General features: G+C 41.1%; 1 protein-coding gene across 5 annotated transcripts in view; it reads left to right on the forward strand.

Annotated features, from left to right (window-relative positions):
* Nucleotides 1–23905, forward strand: part of SKIC3 (SKI3 subunit of superkiller complex) — a 204780-nt gene that overhangs the window by 96607 nt on the left and 84268 nt on the right. For all 5 annotated transcript variants that reach the window (XM_077462372.1, XM_077462378.1, XM_077462373.1 and 2 more), the window contains exons 26-29: nt 5767–5908; nt 8265–8358; nt 12144–12221; nt 20717–20841. In XM_077462372.1, the coding sequence (XP_077318498.1) occupies nt 5767–5908; nt 8265–8358; nt 12144–12221; nt 20717–20841 (439 nt within the window). The remainder of the gene's footprint in view (nt 1–5766; nt 5909–8264; nt 8359–12143; nt 12222–20716; nt 20842–23905) is intronic.

A 23905-nucleotide genomic window follows, 5' to 3' on the forward strand; every position in this document is an offset into this window, starting at 1 on the left:
TTCCAACTGTCTCTGTGTAAAGATTGAAAGTGTCCTGATAGACTTTCACTTCATGATAAGTGCTTCCTGAGCATTTATTCATTTATTATAGATTTTTTTTGAGAAATGATACATTCTTTTTGTGGATCTAGCCTTGTCTAGGTGACTACTATTCTGGCGGAGGATGTATCTGTTTCGAAGGACCCTACTGATAAGTGGTTGCCAATCTTTCCCATAATTCTGTTCCCACTTTTATTATTTTGGCTGTGGATTTATTTTGGCTGACCATTTCTGATGCAGTAGAATTCTATAAAAAGGATCTAACCACTGCTGCGGTTGACTCTTTGCTTATGGGACGTTTGGCGCAGATGGCTATGGCATTGAATTTCAGCTGTGTTTGCTTGCTGGAAATCTCATGCTTTTTTTCTCGCACGAGTCTTCTGTCTGTGCATATGTGTAGGGTACTTGGTCTGAAGTGCTAGACTGGGTGAACTGACTTGTGAGAAGCCCTTGATCTGCATGCCCCTTTGGGAACAATGCCTCTTCAGGCTGCCCTAAATGTTCTTTTTAGGGATATCACTGGTCGTAATAGCACTCCCCACCCCCTGCAGAAGAAGCATAAGGAGCAGAATGGAAAGCTTCTCCCTCTTTTTTTCCCCACTTTGATTTTAGCATTGAAATCCGTCAAGCTTAGTTCCCAGTCCATCCTCAAAGTCCGCCATTCCAAATCTGCCAAATTTCTCAGGCAAACTTTCCTCCACATTAAAGTGCACCTCCCCTTTCCAGAGTGGGTGTAAGTCTGTTGACCTTTTGTGATGCTTGACATCTTTCATTTCAGAAGCTTGAGTGTAGGGTGCTGTGTCCTAGGGCTACAAACTTTTCCCCCTCCTTTCTCTGTTCAAATTTACCTGTGACTTCTCACAGATGGCAGAAATCTAGGTAGTTTGGCTATTCCTTCATAGTTGGACCAACCTGTTGGAGTGCTATCTGATTTGGATTCAGTCAGTCATGGCGGTGGTGTACATCAACCACACGGGAGCCATACAAAGTCTTTCTGCAGCAAGAGAGGTAGAATCCGATTCTCTCCTTGGCAGAGCTTTTTACATTCCAGCCTTTTCAGCTGTTTACGTGCCAGGCATGGACAGTTGGTGGGCAGACTTCCTCAGCCAGCAGCATCTGGATTAAGGAGAGTGGTCTCTACAATCAGAGTTATTTCAGGACCTGTGTCACAGGTTTGGAATGCCACCTGATGTAGACCTCCTGACCTTCAGGTTCAATAACAAAATGGACAGGTTTAATTCAGTTGTAGGGATCCTCTGGCAAACGCAATGGATGCTTTGGTGGCACCATGGGATCAATACACCCTAATCTGTTTTGTATTTCCTCAAAACAATTTTCTCACCTTTTTTGCTGGATCTAAATAGAACAGTGGTCATCAACCCTATCCTCAGGGCCCACTAACAGGCCAGATTTGCAAGATAATTGAAATACATCACAGGTGATATAATTTTCTGCTCAGTGATTGCAGTATTTTAGTCTGCATCTCCCCAAGGTAATACATAAAACCTGGCCTTTTAGTGGGCCCCGAGGACAGGGTTGATGACCACTGAACTAGAGGACATTCAGGTGTGGTACGCTGACCTGGTAAAACTTCTGGGAGACATACAGTGGGCCCTGCCTGATCATCCTGATCTACTATTCAAGGACTAATTTACCATGCTGCTTTTTGGTCGCTGGCTTTGACAGAATGGCTGCTGTGAAGCACAAATTCTAAGGGACAGGCATCTGTCTGTGATTCCTATGATGCTCAAGGTTAGAAAGTCCACTTCCTGCAAGATCTACCATCGGATGTCAAAGGCTTGCTTTGCTTGGTATGAGTCTATGGGCTTTCACCCCAGGAGCTTCTTCGTACTGCGTTTCCTCCTCTTCATTGGTTTTCCACATGGTTCCGCCATTGTTTACCTGTGGAAGCTGAATCTGGTTCTCTCTGCTCTTCAGAAGCCTTTATCTGAACTCATTGGAGGCATTCCTTCTTCTACTCTCACCCACAATGTGGCTTTCCTTGTAGATATCACCTCTGCATGGCACACATTTTAACTGATGATTATCTTGTCAAGACCCCTTTTTTGGTTTTGCATAGGGATATGGTGGTGTGAAGATTTCAGGAGCTCTTTTTATCTAGGGTAGTTTTTGTCTTTGACCTTGGCCAGGACATTTTTCTCCTGTCCCTTTGCCTGGCTCCATTTTATCTGTAGGTGGCTCAGTCAGACCATCATTCAAGTCTATGGTTCCAATGACCCCTTTCCTGGTAAGACTCCCTCTACTAGGTCCTTGAGAACTTCATGGGCTATTTGACATTAAGCAACTTTTCAAAGATTTGTTAGGCTGCCACTTGGTCTTCTGTTTGCCTGGTGGGCATTTTGCCTTGTCTGATGCCAGGACATAAGGTCATTCAGGTAGCTCCTTGAGCAGCAAACCTTTTTCAGTTTTCTGTTGTTACTTCAGGCCTGTTAGTGATTGCTTGTCATGTTGTCACTTCTGAGCTGAACTGCTTTTCAACGCCTTCTTTTGTAATTCCTTTATCCAATAAGCTAAAATCCAATGGAAAACATGAATATTTAAATATTTGGAGTAGCATGCACTTTTTGTATAATGTGTGCTCCACAGCAGTTATTCCAAACATGTGGAAGGTTTTCTGTGTTCCTCAATGGAAAGGAAAGGAAAGGAAATATGCTTTTTGTACTCGCTTTGAAAACCTTTTGTTTGATTCTATTTAGGGACATAGGTCTCACCCCTCTGTGTTTGTGATCACATACTTGATACTGTTTTTGCTTTAGAACTGAAATATGCTGGTAGTAGGATGTATTTTCCTGGGTTGGCCTACACTTTTATTTTTGTTTGCCAGTGTCCTGTCCTCCTGTAAATGGTAGTACAACCTAAAGGCTTTCTGTGCTCTTTAATGGACTCCAAGAAAATGTAGTTTATGATGAGTACAAAAATCAAATCTTATATTGGCTGCTATTGTGCCAGTTGACTTTAATAGTCTAAACCAATTTATTAGTGTCCAGAATGTTTAGCCACACTTAAGTCACTTTCTCAAGAACTGCTGTCAACTAATATCGTAAAAAAAAAAAAAAGTATAATTTTTGGCAAACTCACAGTACAATGGTGACAATTGTTTAGCTAGCATTTAACAACTTGGGACATGCCTGTCTCCCGATGTGGGCTTTCTGGAGCCATGTACAAGGACTGCCCACTTATTTTTAATGCTGCAATTAACTAGGCGTTAAAGTGGTTGTTAAGCCACTCTAACCTGTATACACCATCAGCACTGCCTCCTTTTGTAGTATCCCCCGATGTGTGATTTATGAAAATAAATTCTGCAAATACTTAATTTCACTGCACAGATTGTGGTCACATGACTGGCCATATTTCTCCTTTTCTCCTCTGAGAGATGCAGCAGGCAGGGCTGAGATTCCTCTGCTGATGTCAGTCAGGAGGAGAGAGCTGGCTGGTCATGTGATCGCAATCTCAACTCTTAAATTGGGTATTTTACAGTATTTATAAATCATTCACAGAGGGGGACACTGCAATAGGAGACAGTGCTGATGGTGTATACAGGTTTGTGTTATGAGAGCAGCTGTAGGGGAGAGGAGCGGCTCACACAGACAGAGGGGAGGGGGAGGAGGACACAGGAGCAGAGGAGAGCAGATAGCAGGCTGCTGATGACAGAGGCATAAACTGACCACGGTGTCTGGTCTCAGCAGCCATGATGAAACGTGGTCAGTTTACAGAGGGGTGGGGAGAAACTGGCAGGATCAGCCAGGTTTTTTAGGCGTTACCAGGGGCCAAAAGACATAGGACAAGCACTGTGCTGTATAACATGCTTTAAAGGGGTAGGATCCATTTTTTTGGGTTAACAACACTTTAAGAATGTTGTTGTTTCATCATCTTGGGCACAGGTTTAAAACTAGTGAAAAATCAATGATGGAACTCCCAAATGTGCTCTATTCTGATTTTACAAAACCTGTGAGAGTGCCAGAAAGCATTCAGTTAAAGAAGAGGGAAGGAAGGGACATTTTCAGGCTATCAGATCACAAGCATTGAATCCCCAAGGTGCATATTTCATACACCAAAAACAAAATGCTGACTTTACCTAATACTCCAGCAAGGAGATAAGCGTTATTTTTTTTGTAGTCAGATTCTAAAGCACATGTGATGTTTTTGCCTAAACACATACGTATTTTTGTCAGGGGCTGCAGAATTTATTTGTATTTCTTTATTTTTTATATGTGCTCACAAATGAATAATAACTGGATAATTTATATTTTGAACAACACTACAGAATGCAAATGATGCAACAAAAAACTGAGCAGCTAACTAAAATACTGCATCAATGCTGAAATAAAAGAATCCATTAATTGTAGCTCACTTTGTGTTGTATATAAATATCCCATAATTCTTTGCAGTATCTCTGGGAGAAGCCGCAGCCTTTTGCCAATTGTGTGTTGATCAATTTCCATTCCTGAAGTCTCTTTACATGGAATCTATTCTTTAGTATGCAATGAGGAAGGAGCGGGAGACTGAATGATTTCATTCTAAATGATCTGTGATATACACAATTATGCAAGCAGTTGGAATTACGCCGCTGCTTCTCGTCTTATTGCATGCTAACCCCTTCATAGTGTTCTTTGGAAGGTGTAAAAGTCTTGTAAAATGATACTCGGCTCATTCAGCACCAGAAAATGAACAATTACTGGAACAGAGATGTAGTGTAATTTAGTTGAAATTGCTAGTTGGTTCAGTACAAAACAAAAACACGTTCATTACAACTCTGCACATTTTCTATGTATTATCTGTTTAAAAAAATAAGCTGCAAGTATTGAAAAATATATTTTTGTTTGGACTGACAATGTAGTGCCTTTGCTGCACTGAAATTCCAACCAGCATTGTGAGCTTTGCTAGACTACAGAACTGTTCCTCACTCTTCTCTCTCTCTTAGGACATGCATATATTGATTTCTTAATCAAAACAGTGTTGCTTTGACTCCCAAGAGCCTTCCCACACACTGTGTAGGGAAAGGGATATTGGCAGTTGAAGTTCTAAGGGGCATACTTATGTTAATTGGCTCTGGGAAGCTTCCACTACAACAGGGATATGCAATTACCGGACCTCCAGCTGTTGCAAAACTACAAGTCCCATCATGCCTCTGCCTCTTGGTGTTATTCTTGTGGCTGTCAGAGTCTTGCTATGCCTCATGGGACTTGTAGTTCTGCAAAAGCTGGAGGTCCCCTAATTGCATATCCCTGCCCTACAAGAATGTTTCAAGTCCCTTGATGATGTTACAGGGTGTAATAGAAGCTGTTTCTTTCTATAAGAACAGGTAAAAAAATGAATGCTGAGTCAATATAGAGTGGGAGAGGGGTGCTTTCAGAGTAAATGTTTTGTGTAATACCTGGACATATGCTTTAATCCAGGAAATTCTGGTGTAATTGATGTTTTGGTTATCATTGTCTTGGATTGTGCATAATGAGCTTGCAGAAATGCTGATGTGTGGGAATCCCTGGACCTCAGTCTCAAATTTGGGATTAAGTGTTCCCAAAACACCTGATAACCTAATGATTCTAAATGGGTTTCTTCCTGGTTAACTAAAGTAATATCTGGATAAAGAAAAACCTGGGTCTCTTGTATGGTCATTTCAAGCTAGCCTTTGGCCTAAGGCGTATACCTGCAAGCATGATTTACACAGCAATGTAATTCATTTTGGTTGTGTTGTTTCTTTCACAGACAGAGGGTGCCAATGGGTATGCTCACTGGGTCTGTACAACCCTGCAGGATAAAAGCAATAGAAACACAGAGCTGTATCGCTATAGCATATTACAGATGAATGCCATCTCTGCAGCTCACCTAGCCCTCAACAAATATACAGGTAATATAACAGTTTACGTTTCTTTATAAATAATTGGCACCTTGTGTGACCAAATTAGTTTCTTACCACTGTAAGCTGCTTTTGTTTATTCATAAATATTAGATGTCATTGTTTAACAAAAACTTCTAGTGAGAATATACGGCCCTGCCATTGTAGATCTCTCCCTTTTTTGAAAGTGCAGAGGAAGCCCCAATTCATGACCTGTTTGTTACACAGAGATGAGCTCTCATTTTGCACCTATGGATCAGCACAGGGTAATAGTCCCTGAGACTGCCACCAGCATGTGGGAGGAAGCAACATGCTCCCTCGTACTTGAAATCATCCTTCTTAATGGAGAGACTAGGCAGAAAGGAAATGTGCCTGTGTGCTGCTGGTGGGGAAAAGTTAACCTGTTATTTTTTTTAAATGTAAACCTTTATCGATGGGAACGCAATCGACTGTCATGGTTCGGCAGGCTGTACACAATAAAGATGAATCTTTTGCCCAGGTTATTATACTTGTTCAGAACATTGTCTGTCCAGATTTCCATGCCTTACATAAATTTCAAAATGAGGTTTTGAAATTTATCTGGGGGAAAAAGAGACCACGAGTGAATAAGTGCACCCAGATCTAGCTACAAACTACCGAGCGGCACAACTGGCTCAACTAATAGGGTTTCATTCCTCATTACCGCCACCAATATGGATGAAACTGGGATCATCTTTATATCCAACAAGACCATTTGTCATTTAATGTGGCTGCAACCAAAAGATAGGCCGGTCATAATGTGCCCAACACTATCATTCTCATTACATTTGTGGGACAGACTTGTGAAGCCCCACGGCTTTAAATCACTGCATACCCCTATGGCCCTCTTGGTCCTTAATCCAACATTCACTCCGGGTCTCCATCCCCACACCTTTGCTTGGTGGACTAATAAAGGTTTACAGCGCATAGCTGATCTTTGTGACCACAGAGGGGTCTTATCCAAGGACACCCTATGAGACAAATATCAACTTCCAAACTCTGAATTCTTTCATTATATTCAAATTGCTCATTTTTTTAACTCTCTACAGCATACATCTGATATTACTACTTCCACACCAATGGAGTGTTTGTGTAGGACTTTTGATAAGCACACTGGACACAGCTCTAAGATTTATGCAATACTGACTTCTAAGTCACAAAAATTGTTCTACATGACGAAATGGGAACAAGACCTAGGCAAAACGTTTGAAATGGCTGAATGGTCCAAAATGTTACGGTGTGCATTGGGATCATACATAAACGCCTCCTTGATCAAAGCCAACTACAAGGTGCTAATGAGATGGTACACGGTCCCTACGAGAATAGCAATGTGTGTACCAGGAATTTCCCCTTTGTGTTTTCGAGGATGTGGGATGGAGTGTACAGTATTACATACATGGTGGTCTTGCCCGCAGGATGAAACGCTTTTGGACCTGCATCTATAATCTTATTTATTCACTTACGCAGGTAAACCTACATAAAGTTCCGCAGCAAGCTCTTTTGGGGCGATCGGTAGATGGAACCCCCAGACAGGCAGGGAAACTCATAGCCTTCATCTTTACGGCAGCTAGGATAGAGAGTGCCAGGTCATGGAGAATACCCACAATTCCATTTAATTTAGTGAAATCCAAGCTCTTGGATCATGATAAATGAACGCCTCTCTGCGCTTTTGCTAGATACACTCTGGGAACCCTGGATCAAATATCTGTCTGACTCCTTGTGACTAACTGGGGTTCAGCTTATTCCATAATAGAGTGCATTATTTTCTCTGGTATCCTACCTTCTTCTCCTATCCTCTTCTTCCTCCTCCCCCTTCTTCTTATACTAATGTCTTTGTTTTTTTTTTATATATATACTCTCCCGATCTCAGGTGGGGAGAGGGATGCTACCAAATTGTGTTATAAATAATACATCATATATTTGGAAGGTCTTCATATATGGTATGACAGTATTTTCAGAGAGTGAAGTTTCTCTGGAGTGCAGGGTGAGTCAGGTGTTTCTCCTCTCTTTTTTGGGGGGGAATATGGTGGGGTCGGTGTGGTCCTTTCTTTATTTTTCTAAGGGATTAAACTTCTTTTAGTTTGTATTCACCCTTGACCTGTATTAGGTTCTTGTTTCGGGGGAACCCGTGCTTTTGGTCATGCAGGTCAAACGATGTTAGTACTCTCGCTGAAAAGCTTTCTGTACTGTTACAGCTGTTTGTTACAATGTCATATTGTATAACCCTTTAATTGATAAGACATTTTCAATAAAAATCATTGAAACATAAAGTTTTGATGAAAAGCCAATATCAGGTTTCCTTTAGGAGGAATGTTGTTTTTATAAAGATTGCAATTTATTACCTTAACAGATCGGATTCAGAATGATGCTGCTGCATTTGCGATGCTGGGATATTTAAATGAACACCTGAAGCTGAAGATTCAGGCAAAAGAAGCATACCATAGGTAATTGGTTTATTGTTATATTTTTAATAAAAGCTGAAGAAATGAAAATGGTTTTACAGCCAATAGCAACCAAAAAGCCATTATTTACTGTTCTGCTGCAAGCTGAGAAAGCCAACACCAATTTGGTTTCTATGTTTCCAGTTTTTTCTTCTATTTAAATATGTCAGTCCTTATTCTTCTTCCATAATTAAAGCAGCAAAGAGATCCTTACAAACACAGTACGTTGGATAAAACATATCATTTAACCACTTCAGCCCTGGACCAATTTTCAGCCTAAGGGCCGGTTCACACTGCGGGCGATGCGAGGCGACACGACTCGCCTCGCCGCAGTGTGACAAGTCGCCCCCGTTCTGTACAATGGAACCGTTCTGAGAGGAGCGACTCGAGTCGCTCCGACTCAGAAAAAAGGTTCCTGTACTACTTCTGGGTGACCTCGGGGCGACTTGCATTGACTTCTATACAGAAGTCATCTGCAAGTTGCCGCTGAGGTCGCGGCGAGGCAAGTCGGTGTCGCCTCGCCTCGCCTGCAGTGTGAACCGGCCCTAAGGACCAGAGGTCTTTTTACAATTTCGCACTGCACTGCTTTAACTGGTAATTGTGCGGTCATGCAATGTTGTACCCAAACGAAATTTGCGTCCTTTTCTTCCCACAAATAGAGCTTTCTTTTGATGGTATTTGATTGCCTCTGCGATTGAAATTTTTTGCAATATAAATAGAAAAAGACCGAAAATTTTGAGAAAAAATTATATTTTCTACTTTTTGTTAGAAGAAAAATCTAATAAACTCAATTTTAGTCATACATTTAGGGCAAAATTTATTCAGCCACATGTCTTTAGTAAAAAAAAATGTCAATAAGCGTATATTTATTGGTTTGCGCAAAAGTTATAGCGTCTACAAACTAGAGTACATTTTCTGGAATTTACACAGCTTTTAATTTATGACTGCCTATCTCATTTCTTGAGGTGCTAAAATGGCAGGGCAGTACAAACCCCCCCAAATGACCCCATTTTGGAAAGTAGACACCCCAAGGAAATTGCTGAGGGGCATGTTGAGCCCATTGAATATTTTTTTATTTATTTTTTGTCCCAAGTGATTGAATAATGACACGAAAAACAAAAAAAAAGTTTACAAAAAGTTGTCACTAAATGATATATTGCTCACACATGCCATAGTTATATGTGGAATTGCACCCCAAAATATATTCTGCTGCTTCTCCTGAGTACGGGGATACCACATATGTGGGACTTTTTGGGAGGCTAGCTGCGTACGGCACCCCGAAAACCAATCACTGCCTTCAGGGTTTCTAAGGGTGCAAATTTTTGATTTCACTCCTCACTACCTATCACAGTTTCGAAGGCCATAAAATGTCAAAATAGCACAAATCCACCCCCAAATGACCCCATTTTTGAAAGTAGACACCCCAAGCTATTTACTGAGAGGCATGTTGAGTCCATGAAATATTTTATATTTTGCCACAAGTTGCAGGAATATTAAAAAAACATTTTTTTTTTTTTTTTGCACAAAGTTGTCACTAAATGATATATTGCTCACACATGCTATGGGCATAAGTCAAATTACACCCCAAAATAAATTCTGCTGCTTCTCCCGAGTACGGGGATACCACATATGGAGGACTTTTTGGGAGTCTAGCCACGTACGGGCCCCCAAAAACTAAGCACTGCCTTCCGGATTTAAATATAAAACGCTACCAAAAAAAAAACTTAGCGATCGCAGGGATCAGGTCTGACTCTGCGATCGCTGCAGTTATGTGTTTAGTGTTTTGTAAGTGACAGTGATCGATCGATACTGCACTTGGGTGGGCTGGGCGGAGGGGCAAAACGCAGGTGCTAGCAGGTATCTGAGCTGATCCTGCTAACAATGCGTTTTTTTGTAACCCTAAACTGCTGGGGACGCTAGTATAGATCTGATCAGATATTGATCTGTTCAGATTCTACACCACTACGGGAGGTTTATGCTTTGCGCGTGGGTGTTATCGGTACTGGCACTAACCTAGCGCTGCCTGGGGCGACTCAGACCCTGACCCTAAAACCTAATTGATATCACCCGCCGGGTGATCAGGGGGTTAAACCTTTATTGGGTAATAAATGGTGGGTGCCCTGATGCTATAAAAAGCAAACTAACTCACCAGGGTCACCCGTAACACTTATATGATGATCACTGGGGAAAGGGTTAACTAGGGGCAATCAGGGGGTTCAAATTTTTATTAGGTAGTATATGGGGGTCCCTGGCGCTATATAAAAACCTGACGGGGAACCTAAATAACTAACTGGCTAACCAGCGTCACCAGTGACACTTATACTGTGATCGCTGGTGAAAGGGTTTACTGGGGCAATCAGTGGGTTAAAACCATTATTGGGTAGTATATCGGGGTACCTAGCGCTATAAAAAGCTGGCGGTGAACCTAAAAAAATAACTAGCTACCTAGCGACACTAGTGACACTAATGCAGCGATCAGAAAAATGATCGCTTAGTGACACTGGCAAAAGGGGGTGAAAGGGTTAACTAGGGGCAATCAGGGGGTTAAAACCATTATTGGGTAGTATATCGGGGTACCTAGCGCTATAAAAACCTGGCGGTGAACCTAAAAAATTAACTAGCTACTTAGCGGCACCAGTGACACTAATGCAGCGATCAGAAAAACGATCGCTTAGTGACACGGGCGATCGGGGGGGGGGGGGGGGTTGTGTGCCTATGTGTGCCTACATGTGCCTACATGTTAGTGTAGTGTTTGGTGCACTTTCAGTGTTCTCCTCGTAGTCGGGTCAAAAAGACCGCCCTGAGGAGAATGACATCACTTCCTCCCTGCCTGTGTTTACTATACACAGCGGGAGGAAGCTTCTCATTCGCCAGGAGCGATCGAGAGGGGATGGCCAGAAACCAACGGTCATCCCCTCATCCCGGATCGCTCCTGAAGCGAAACGGACCACCGCATCCAGCGGGAGGGGGTCCGATCGGACCCCCAACCCACTGGAAGGCAAGCACGTACATGTACGTGCTTGTGCCTGTACATGCCATTCTGATGACGTACATTGACATGCGGCGGTCCTTAAGTGGTTAAAGGTCAACTTCATTTTTGGCCCCTCCATACCCCCTAAGGCAACTTGGGCTTAGAACTACCAATCCAGCAATTCAGCCAGCTCCCCTGCAATCTCCACATGTGCCATGGCCTTTATTCATTCCCATCAGGCGAGCCATACTCCAGGCAACTGCTGGAGGTTGCCATGAGTATGATAGTTACTCAAAGAAATAACTGGAAAAGTTGAATTGTTCTTTTAAATAATTTTATTTCCTGCTCTGTCTGCCCATAAACACTGTGAGCTCTTCTCTGCTACTTGCAAATGGGCATGCTCATGTATCAGTTTCTTGCATCAACCAGTCACATTTGAACTTTGAAATGTGAAACTCCCTAGTGATAAATGCAACAGAGAAAGCAAGAAGACAAGCTTCATTAAGCTGACCCACTCAGCTAAGCTGTAAGTAACACGGATTTAGGTCTTTCTAAACGATTGTGTTTAACCAAAGAAAAAAAAATATATATATATATATATATATATATATATATATATATATATATATATAATTTGCGTTCCGTTTGCACGTGGAAGCAATTTAAATTGTACAGAATTTTTCTTACTGTTTCTAGGCGTTTGGGTTTCTTTCAAATCACAACCAAAGTGCAAGTGGAGAAATGGTTCCTATAGTAAAATAAGGAACTTTAGCATCTCACTGATTTCACTTCTTGCCTGCAATTTCTTTTCTCACAGGGCTGTTTTGATACTTTCTGATAAAGAAGACAAAGACCGCTATGCCTGCGCACTTCGAAATTATGGACGGTCCCTCTGGTAAAATATATATTTTTTTTGTTGAACTGCTATGTAAATTATACTTTTTTGGGGTTTGGAATGAGTGGGGGAAGGGATAGAAGTTCTGATATATTACTGTTTGTATCATCACTTGCTGTCTCCAATTGAGATACAAACAGCAGCCATTGGTGTTTCTGGATTTACAAGTCAGGTTGATATATGGTTTACTTTTCTTGTCCATTGAAGGACACATGAATACTGTGGGGTTATATAGCCGCCTACAGGAGGTTTGGACACTGGCAAACAAAAAACTGTAGACCAGATCAGAATAACCCAGTCCTATTTGCATAATGCCACATTCATTTAATCAAAAATGTTGTCACGCCTTAAAATCTCCACTAGTTGGAGTCTATGCACATACCTTACTCTGTCTCACTGTTTGCTCAGTTCTGTGTCTGGCTGCACAGCGTGTGAAAGGAGATTTTGCAAGGTAAAAACAAATCTGAAAAAATGTTTTTTTACTTCCCCTAGGGGGACATCAGCGCTGCACCCCCCTTACATTACCCCCCACACCCCCCGCCGTGGATGCGGAATGTCCCACTAATTTACGGCTATAGTTTGTTACTGTAGGCTGTATTTTTACACAGGTCTGTGCCTCACTGCAGGAGGCTCTACCACCCGTACATCCCACCCCCCAAACACCCCCCACCGTGCTGGGTCTGGGATCCGAAAAACACGCTGTGCTCAGGCATGAGAAAATGTTTAAATAAAAAAGGGGGCGGAATTTTTTTGGAGGGGGCAGGGCCTAACGCAGGTCCCGTGAAATGTCCACGAGGACGCATGGCAGGCTAATAACTGATAAATACAGCTGTGTCAGTCTCTCCTCTGCTGAGGAGGAGGAAACAAGCTGCTTGCACACAGGGACACAGGAGCTGTGGGATGCGTATGGGTTGCAAAACTGGCATTCCTGATACTGGAAGGACACTCTTTCCAGCACTAGGCTAAACTTTATAGCAGCTTTAAAAGTCATGATTATTTTCAGCGATTTAGTGCAATTGGTATAGCGCCTCTGTTTTTGTACTTAGGACTATGCCTGCCAAAAAAGCCACCACAAAAGCCAAAAGAGTAAAGGTTTTACCCCCAGGCATTGGAATTTCCAGCTGTATTTCCATGCTGTCATTCTTGCCTGAATTACCAATTATGGCAACTCAGGGTGAGCCATTGGAGCAAATTGATGGTGCAGCTGCCTCTCACATCTCAGCACCTGTATACATGACTAAAGATGCCCTTTCCTCCTCCCTTCAGGATCTGGAAGAAAGATTAGCGGCTTTAATCGCATTCTCCATTGAAATGGATAGGAAGCATACTAGATCCCCCTCCCCCGCTTCAGCTTTGCAAGGGGAACAGTGGGCACACAAAGAGGTTTTACCCCCAATCGATTAGGAAGAGAAAAAAAACGGATTCTTCTACAGAGGAAACAACGGTAGATTAACCTTTTTCAGCTTCTCAATCTGAAAAATTGCTGATACAATCTCTTACAGAAATGGTTTGTTCCACTTTCATGCTGCCTCTAACAGTGTCTCATGAAAACTTGGCTTCTTCCTTAGGTTCTTTAAAACATTCCCATCCTTTGCATGCGTTTCCTGCACACTGCGCATTACTTGAACAGCTTATTTTTGCGGAATGGGATAAACAGGATAAACATTTTCTCCCTCCTAAGAGGTTTTCAATTCTCTATCCTCTGGAGGAGAAATTCTCCAAAAGATAGAAAATACCAGCAATTGACGCTGCGTTTTCCAATGTGAATAATAACTTGTCCTGTAGACAATGCACAGATACTTATAGATCCAACAGATAAAAAGTTAGAATCCCTGCTAAAATCTGCTTTTTCCATTTCCATCACTCAGCCCTCAGTTGCCGCGATAGGCGTCTGGCAATCCCTAAAGGGCAAATTTAAACAGGCCCTTAGAGAGCTTCCTACACAAAAAGGTCGGGATTTGGCTGATCTACCTAAGGCATTATGTTTTGCCATAGATGCCATTAAAGGCACTATTCACCAGGCATCCCGCCTTACGCTTATACTTGTACATATGCGCAGAATCCTGTGGTTGAAAAAATTGGTCAGCTGAAACACCATGTAAAAACCTCCTAACTGGGTTCCCCTTTCATGGGGAGCGACTGTTTGGAGAAGACTTGGATAAATATATCAAGACAATTCTGCTGGGAAAAGTACTTTTTTACCAGTCAAAAGAAAATATAAACGTCCTTCATTTAAATGGGCTCTTTCCCTGGTGCCAGGGGCTTCCGCCTCTAGGCAGTGGTGACGGCCTCTGCCATCAGACTCTAGAGGAAAACCTCAGGGTCAGACCCAGGCTCAAAAGAAGGTCTGGGGTAGCAAATCTGCAAAACAGAATCCTAAAGAAGTCAGACCCATTCTAGATCTAAGAAAGCTAAATCAATTCCTGAAGATCCGCTCCTTTCACATGGAGACAATCCGGTCGATAGATTCTATCATTCTAGGAAGGGAACTTCTGGCGTCATTCGACATCAGGATGCATATCCGCATGTCCTTATATTTCCTGCTCATCAAAAGTTTCTGCAGTTCGAGTTTGTATCCCAACCCTTCGTGCTAGCCACAGCACCTCGGGTGTTCACCAAAATGCTGGCCCCGCCTCCAGCCAGGTTAAGGGAATAACAGTCATAGTGTACCTAGATGATCTGTTACTTGTAGATCAATCAGTGACTCGTTTGGAGCAAAGAGTACGCACTACAACCAACTATCTAGGTTTGGATTCTCAACCCAGAGAAATCTTAATACCACTAAACAGGCTGGAGTTTTTGGGTCACAGCCCAAGAAAGGGTGTTCTTGCCTCAAGCAAAAATCAGTTCTATAAGAGAACTGGTGTGGAGGGTCAGGTCAAATGGCAATCCCTCCATTCGCCTCTTGATGAGGTTGCTAGGAACCATGGTAGCTTCATTCAAAGTAGTTCCCTATGCCCAGTTCCATTCAAGACTGTTGCAGAACAGTATCCTGTCTGCTTGGAACAAAACAATTCAAGCTTTAGACTTACCAATGCGACTATCCCCAAGAGTGGTCCAAACCCTCACTTAGTGGTCATTAACCCAGAATCTGCTGAAAGGAAATTCCTTCAGGCCAGTCATCTGGAATGTGGTAACGATGGATGACAGCCTTTCAGTACTAGAAAAGACAACTGTCCAAGGACAGTGGTCAAGAACCGAAAGAATCTTACCCATCAATATCCTAGAGATTCGCACAGTATGTCTGACTCTAAAGGCCTGGACTTTCAGGTTACGGGATTGTCCTATCAGAATTCAGTTCCGACAATGCCATGGCCGTGGCCTATATCAATCACCAAGGGGGCACCAAAAGTCTGTCAGCACAGAGAGAGGTGAACCATATTCTAACTTGGGCAGAAAGGAATGTTCATGCTTTTTTGCAATCGTCATTCTGGGAGTAGAGAATTGGCAGGCGGACTACTTAAGTCCCCAGCAGTTATTTCCAGGGGAATGGTCTCTTCAACCCGACATATTTCAGGCTGTTTGTCAAAGATGAGGGACTCCAGACATGAATCTTCTAGCATCCAGGTTCAACACGAAGTTGGTCAACTTTGTGGCCAGAACAAGGGCTCCATTCGCATGCGGAACAGATGCGTTAGTGACCCCATGGGATCAGTTCTCGCTGTTCTGTGCATTCCCCCTGTTCAGTTTCTGCCTCGACTTCTTTGCAGGATCAAGCTGGAAAGAAAGCCGATAATTCTGGTGGCACCAGCATGGCCCAGAAGGTTATAGTATGAATGGTCCCATGGTCCCACCCACTACAGCCATATCTGCTCTCTCGGGGACCGATATTCCATCCATCCTTCCTTATAGTCTCTAAATTTAAATTGAAGGGCTTGGCTATTGAAATACACATTCTAAAGAAATGTGGACTTTCCAGGTCAGTTATCTCTACTCTGATTAATGCTAGGAATCCAGCTTCCAGAACTATATATTATAAAGTCTGTAAGGCTTATGTTTGCTGGTGTGAATCCAAGGGTTGGCATCCTCTGAGATATATCCTAGGCAGAATTCTTGTCTTTCTACAATTAGGGGTAGAACTGAAATTGGCCTTAAGTACTTTTAAAGGCCAAGTCTCAGCTTTATCGGTCATATTTCAAAGACCACTTGCTAAACATTCTTTAGTCCAGGGCTTTATACAAGGGGTGGCGCTGCTTAATCCACCCGTCAAACCCCCCTTGAACCCTTGGGACTTAAACTTAGTTCTGTCTGTGTTACAAAAACAGCCATTTGAACCAATACAACAGGTTCCCCTAGTCTTTGTGACAAGGAAGTTGGTATTTTTGGTTGCTATATCCTCAGCAAGGCGGGTTTCAAAATTGGCCCCTCTTTCTTGTAAAGAGCCATATTTGATTTTTCATGAGGACAGAGTGTTACACCCTTGCCCAAGTTTTTTTGCCAAAAGTAATTTCAGGTTTTTACCTGAACCAAGATATTGTCCTGCCATAATTTTTTCCAAAACCATGTTCCCAGGAAGAAAGACCACTACATTGCCTTGATGTGGTGAGAGCAGAGAAAATGTATTTAAACAAAACTGCTCAGATTCGTAAGACTGAGGTCTTATTTATTCTGCCAGAGGGTCCTACGAAAGGACAGGCAGCGTCAAAATCCACTGTCGCTATATTGATTCGGCAAGTGATAATTCAAACTTATGATTTAAGGGGTAAGATTCCCCTTTCAAGTTAAGGCACATTCTACTAGGTCGGTTAGTGCTTCTTGGGCAGTGCGTCATCAGGCCTCCATGGCTCAGATCTGTAAGGGTGCAACTTGGTCTTCAGTGCATACATTCACAAAATTTTATCAGGTGAATGTAAGGAGGTATGAGGATATCGCCTTCGGGCACAGTGTGCTGCAAGCAGCAGTATATCCTCAAGTCTGGGTGTACCCTGCAGGTTGTTTTCTCCCACCCCTCATATGGCATTGCTATAGGACATCCCCTTAAGTAATTACTTAAGGCTCTGTGCCCCATGATGTGTGATAAAGAAAATAGGATTTTTATTACAGCTTACCTGTAAAATCCTTTTCTTGGAGTACATCATGGGACACAGAGGTCCCCCTCCCCTCTTTTTTGGGATACAAGTATATTGCTTTGCTACAAAAACTGATGTGCTCCTGGAAGGAGGAGGGGGTTATATAGGGAGTAAACTTCCTTTGATTGGGTTTACCAGTGTCAACACCTGAAGGTGGCCCATAACCCATTAAGTAATTAAGGCTCTGTGTCCCATGATGTACTCCAAGAAAAGTATTTTACAGGTAAGCTGTAATAAAAATCCTATTTTTCCTTCAGCTCTGCTGATAGAAGTCTAACAATGGTTTTGCAAGCTTTTCTCCAATTTTTTTCAGTCAAAATGTATTACTAAATTGTCACTTAAACTGTACTCTACATAGCAGCTGTCCAGATAGGACTTTCCTCAGCCAAGCTTTGGAATGCTGGACTAGACAGGCCAAGCTATCCTGAAAGTAACCTACGAATCTGGGTTCTGCCTTATGGCGCTTTCCAGATTTAGTTCTTGTAAAAGTTAGCAGTAGAGCATTTTCCAGGTCCAGAGTCATTGGCATTGTCTTCTTGCTTGCTTTGTCTCTGAAGACTTTCTTTGTGGGTAGACTGTTCACACAGGGCACTGGGAGCTAGCATGGTATATGTGCCACTGGATGCCATCAGATTTCTGGCGTTTACTACAGAAGGGGTTAAGGATTGAGCACTGACATCATCCACCATGCTCTTTCCAGATTTTTAGTACAGAGGCTCAATGAACTCTAATTTCCGGTCTGTTCTTGCTGTCTGCCTACAGTGCTTATCTTATGTTTGAATTGCTCAGGTTTGTGACAAGTTTACTGTCGCACTTTGATTAAATGACAATTTGATTTTTATAAATGTTTTTTTTGAGCTTTCTTTTGGTGGTATTTAATCACCACAGTTTTTTTTTTTTGCTAAACAACAAAAAAAAGACCAAAAATTTTGTGTGTGTGTGTGTGTATATATATATATATATATATATATATATATATATATATATATATATATATAACCACATGAACACACTACAGTTAATTTACATGGGACATGTCACATCTATGCTTTTTTTCAGCCGCTGCGTATTTGGAAAAGGCCAAGGACTTTTTTTTTTAACATAAAGCAGTGCGTTTTTGGTTCCATATACTTCAAAGGAGAAGCTACAGAAAAGCATGTAATGCACTTTTGCAGCAATTTGTGTGTTTTAATCTGCCCAACAACAAATTGGCCAAAAAAAAAAAAAGGAAAAACACAAATCGCAAAACAAAATCACGTGCGCCAAAATCAAAACGCATACCAAAAAGCACTGCAGAAACAGATCAAAAGGAAACTGCATAGGTGTGTACCGAGCCTTATACTGGCCACACGGATCAATTTTCGGACGAGAATATTTAGACAAAAAATCTTTGTACATTCGCTGAATGAAAGAATGTTTGAAATTTTCACTTGTTTTTAAAATAATTGTAATTTCTGAACGAAAACCACATACACTGTCTGAAAATTCCTTTGACCAAGAAGTTTTCTATTTCCAAATTTTCCCACCACTGTGTTTGAAAATGAACGTCAGTTTGACCCCCAATAACGATTAGAAAATCGAACAAACGTTATTAAAATTACCTTTTTTTTTTTTTTTTTTTTTTGAAGGAAGACATTCCTGTTTTTAAATAGAAAATGTGATCTCTGAGTCTGATAGTTACCAGATTCACCCTTCAATAGTATATATCCTCTAATAGCATATACAGTATATCTCTCCTCTAATGTATAAGTCTTAAGTAAGTAAGTCTTCTCTAATATTATCTACAGTACATCTCTTCTCTCTGTTATTCTGAGTGGATTAGATATTTTGCTCCCTAACCATATAGTTGGTTATTTATATTTACCACTGCATAGGAGATATTTAAGAATAAATTGCCTTTTTTTACGCTACAATTTAAAAAATTTTTTTTAAAGATTGTTAACAAATTAATCGAAACAATAATCGGTCAACTAATCGCTTATGAAAATAATAGTTTGTTACAGCCATACTGAATAGCACTGGTAGGCGGCACTGACGAAGCTGCGCCGATGGGCAGGGGCACTGACGGAGCTGCGCCAATGGGTGGGGGCACTGGCGGAGCTGCACTGATTATCAAGCGAGGAAAGTAATGCCAATAAATGGCAAGTCTGTTTACATGCGACCACCTGTGATTGGACACAGCTGCTCACATGGTAAAGGACCAATTTGCTTGGCCCTTTACAACAATCAGTGATCAGCTGTGTCCAAAGGACACGTGTGCGTGCTCACATGGGGCATGTCCATGGGTGTCCTCCCAAAACTGGAAAGCCACGCTGTAGCCGTCTTTCAGGCTATAGCATGGACAAGAACTGGTTAAATAAAGGCTGTTTACTTATAGTCACTCTAACTAAGAATAGTGTGCAACTGGTTACTGTTTTGATTTTATAGTAGAAATTAAGGGCTGCACACTGATGCCGTCCCCGATGTAAAACCAGCATTTGTGATACAATAAATGGAGTATTCACAACATAGTTTCACCTGTCCAACTCCTACTCCAGCACATTTCACTCCACAAAAGGGCCTAATCATGGTCACTACAGTTTTTTGCACATTGCTCTGTTTTCATAAAATAACATTTCAGTAATTCTAATTGGAACAATCTCCTTCTATTCTTATTGCAAATATGTTTCTGCCCTAGAAATTGAGTGTTTTTTCTGAAATCTTACTGATGGAGATCTACCTTTGTTATATCATTACCTTATTGGGTAATAAAAAAAAGTCTGCTACCGCCGCTTACGTTTTAGGTGTGCAGTATTTCAAACTTTTGGAGCCGGAGAAGTGTCTAAGTGAAGTTTGAGTTCTGTGCTGTATTTTCTGTAAAAACTGCAGGGCAGGAACCATAGCAGGTGACTGAGGGTTCTGTTAAAATGTATTTTGCTTTATATTAAGGCTGTAGATAAACTCTTAATCATATATTATTATTATTATTTTTAATGGTGGCCACAAAAGGCTTCGGGAAACTGGATTGTAGGGATCATTTTGTTCATACCTAGTAGATATGATGAAAACAAATACAGTGCACATACAAGGGATAACTAAGACAAGCCAGTGCGACTAAGATTCCATTTTCATAATGTTACATAAGATTTATATAATATCCTTTTCACAGTATCCTGTAAAGCATGAAGATTTTTGATTTACCACTGTATATTGGCTTCTTGAATATGGATGTGGTGCTGAATTTAAAACCATTTAATCAAAAGTGTTTACCATTAATGAAGGAAAATATGAGATTATACTGCCCTGTAGTCTTAGCAATTTAATTTAATGAGGAAGTAATATCCTATACTAACTCTTCAAATTATGAAAGTGTTTGTTGTATTGACTGCTGCTGTTTGTTTGAAGTACACGTGGTAGAAACATCAAAGTGAATCTCTTATTTCGTAGTGCAATAGGTCAATATGATGAAGCCATCAAGGCATACACATCCACAGCTCTGACCGAGTTTGATGATCTCACAGGACTGGCTCTTGCATACTTCAAAAAAGGACTTCTACAGGACAGCATGAAAGGTAATTGTCACATTTATGAGCACCTCGGTTTATCTTCTTTGTGCTTGTGTTTTCTTTTTAACCTAGACTCCAGACAGACTGAACAAAACAAATCCAGTTATGCATTCCTTTTTTTTTTTTTTTAAATACATAATTTGTTTTTAAAATACAGCCAACATGCCAGTGAAGATTGCAATAGCACCATGATGCTCCTTCATTGCCCAGTTAGCATGCTGGGGGTAAGAAAGTAACAAAGCTGTATTTTCTACTTAGTAAGGTCACTCACCTGGCAATGATGTCTCACAGGGGTGCCTGGATCACAAAACTGGCTGGCTGAACAGGATAAGAAATGTTTTGCATATACGCATATATAAAAATGCATATATGTTGTATTTACACACAGCAAAAACATCTTTTTTTTTTTTCATCTTTATGAAAGAGTTACGAATCCCCAAAATTATGGTGGAGAGATGAAACAAAAGCTGCTCATTTATCATTAACTTATGCAGAAGGACATGCTGTTATGCCTTTAACAAAATGAAAATGATACTAAACCGAGTGTTTTTTTTTTATCTTTACCTCTTCAGCCCCGGAAGATTTTACCCCCTACCTGACCAGAGCACTTTTTGCGATTCAGCACTGTCGCTTTGACAATTGCGCAGTCGTGCGACGTTGTTCCCAAACAAAATTGACGTCCTTTTTTCCCCCCCCCACAAATAGAACTTTCTTTTGGTGGTATTTGATCATCTCTGCGGTTTTTAAAAAGAGTGACAATTTAGAAAAAAATAACATTATTTTGTACTTTTTGCTATAATAAATATCACAATTTATTTTATTTTTTTTTAAAAAAGCTAATTTTTTCTTAGTTTAGGCCAACATGTATTCTTCTACATATTTTTGGTAATGAAAATTGCAATAAGCGTATATTGATTGGATTGCGCAAAAGTTATAGGAGATAGATTGATGGCATATATTTTTTTTTTTCTTGCTAGTAATGGTAGCGGTCTGCGACATTATGGCAGGGAACAGACGATCAGTGACAGGCAACTAGGAAGCATGGGGATAGGTTTGTTTACGCAACCCACGGCTGGGCTCTTAAAGGCAATGTACCTGTAGTGCTTGTGCCCAGCCATGCCATTCTGCCTACGTATGAGGCGGTCCTTAAGTGGTTAAAGTGGTTGTTCACTCTGGAGAAAAAAAAAGTCAGCAGCTACAAATCCTGTACTTTTTTATTAAACATGCATTTACCTGTCCAGGGGTCACACGCCATCCTCATGCAGGCTAGTTCTTCACTAGCCATCGGGTTCCCAGTGCCGGCATCCAAGTAATTGCCAGACCATTGTTCCTAATTTTTACGAACCATCTACTCACTAGAATAGTAACAGCTGATTGGAGAAAAGCCAATGTAGCACCAATATTTAAAAAGGACCAAGATACATCCCTGAGAATTACAGACCAGTTAGTCTAACATCAATAGTATGCAGGCTGTTGGTGGGGATGATAAGGGTTTATATACAAGATTTTAGTAATAACAACAGTATCCTTGGCAGTATTCAGCATGGATTCATGAAGAATCGTTCTTGCCAGACCAATTTATTAACCTTCTATGAGGAGGTGAGCTGACATCTAGATAAAGGAAGGCCTTTAGATGTGGTGTATCTGGATTTTGCTAAAGCATTTGATACAGTTCCCCATAAACGTTTACTGTATAAAGTAAGTTCCGTTGGCATGGACCATAGGGGTGAGTACATGGATTGAAAACTGGCTACAGGGGCGAGTTCAGAGGGTGGTGATAAATGGGGAATGGTCCGGTGTGGAAAGTGGGGTCCCTCAGGGTTCTGTCCTGGGATCAATCCTATTTAATTTATTCATAAACGACCTGGAGGATCGGATAAACAGCCCAATCTCTGTATTTGCGGACGATACTAAGCTAAGCAGGGCAATAACTTCTCCGCAGGATGTGTAAACTTTGTAAGAAGATCTGAACAAATGAATGGGTTGGTACATGGCAAATGAGGTTTAATGTAGAAAAATGTAAAATAATGCATTTGAGTGGTAAAAATATGAATGTAATTTACTCACTAGGGGGAGATCCTCTGGGGGAATCTAGGATGGAAAAGGACCTGGGGGTTCTAGTAGATGATGGGCTTAGCAATGGCATGCAATGCCATGCTGCTGCAAGCAAAGCAAACAGAATATCAGCATGCATTAAAAAGGGGATTAACTCCAAAGATAAAACAATAATTCTCCCACTCTACAAGACTCTGGTCCGGCCGCACCTGGAGTATGCGGTCCAGTTCTGGGTGCAAAATGCAATTACCAGTGTCAAACCAAAAGACTTTTGTTGAATTTAAAGCAGTTAAGTCAATTGTCGTTTGTTATTATACAGTAGTTTCTGTTTCAACTCAAAATTATTTCATAAAAATATATATATATATATATATATATATATATATATATATATATAAGGGCTGGTCACTCCCAGGAGCCAGGTAGCCAATGCTCCTTAACCACTTGAGCTCCGGAAGATATTACCCTCTTGACCAGGGCATTTTTTGGTATTTGGTACTGCGCTACTTAACCACTTAAGCCCCGGACCAATTGTCAGCCTAAGGACCAGAGGTCTTTTTACAATTTGGCACTGCACTGCTTTAACTGGTAATTGCGCGGTCATGCAATGTTGTACCCAAACGAAATTTGCATCCTTTTCTTCCCAGAAATAGAGCTTTCTTTTGATGGTATTTGATTGCCTCTGCAATTTTTATTTTTTACGATTATAAATGGAAAAAGACTGAAAATTTTGAAAAATAAATATATTTTCTACTTTTTGTTATAAGAAAAATCAAACTCAATTTTAGTCATACATTTAGGCCAAAATTTATTCAGCCACATGTCTTTAGTAAAAAACAATGTCAATAAGCGTATATTTATTGGTTTGCGCAAAAGTTATAGCGTCTACAAACTAGAGTACATTTTCTGGAATTTACACAGCTTTTAATTTATGACTGCCTATCTCATTTCTTGAGGTGCTAAAATGGCAGGGCAGTACAAACACCCCCCCCCCCCCAAATGATCCCATTTTGGA

This window comes from Lithobates pipiens, unplaced genomic scaffold (assembly GCF_037356315.1).
Source record: "Lithobates pipiens isolate NorthernLeopardFrog02 unplaced genomic scaffold, aLitPip1_a1.2 Scaffold_3, whole genome shotgun sequence".
NCBI lineage: Eukaryota > Metazoa > Chordata > Amphibia > Anura > Ranidae > Lithobates > Lithobates pipiens.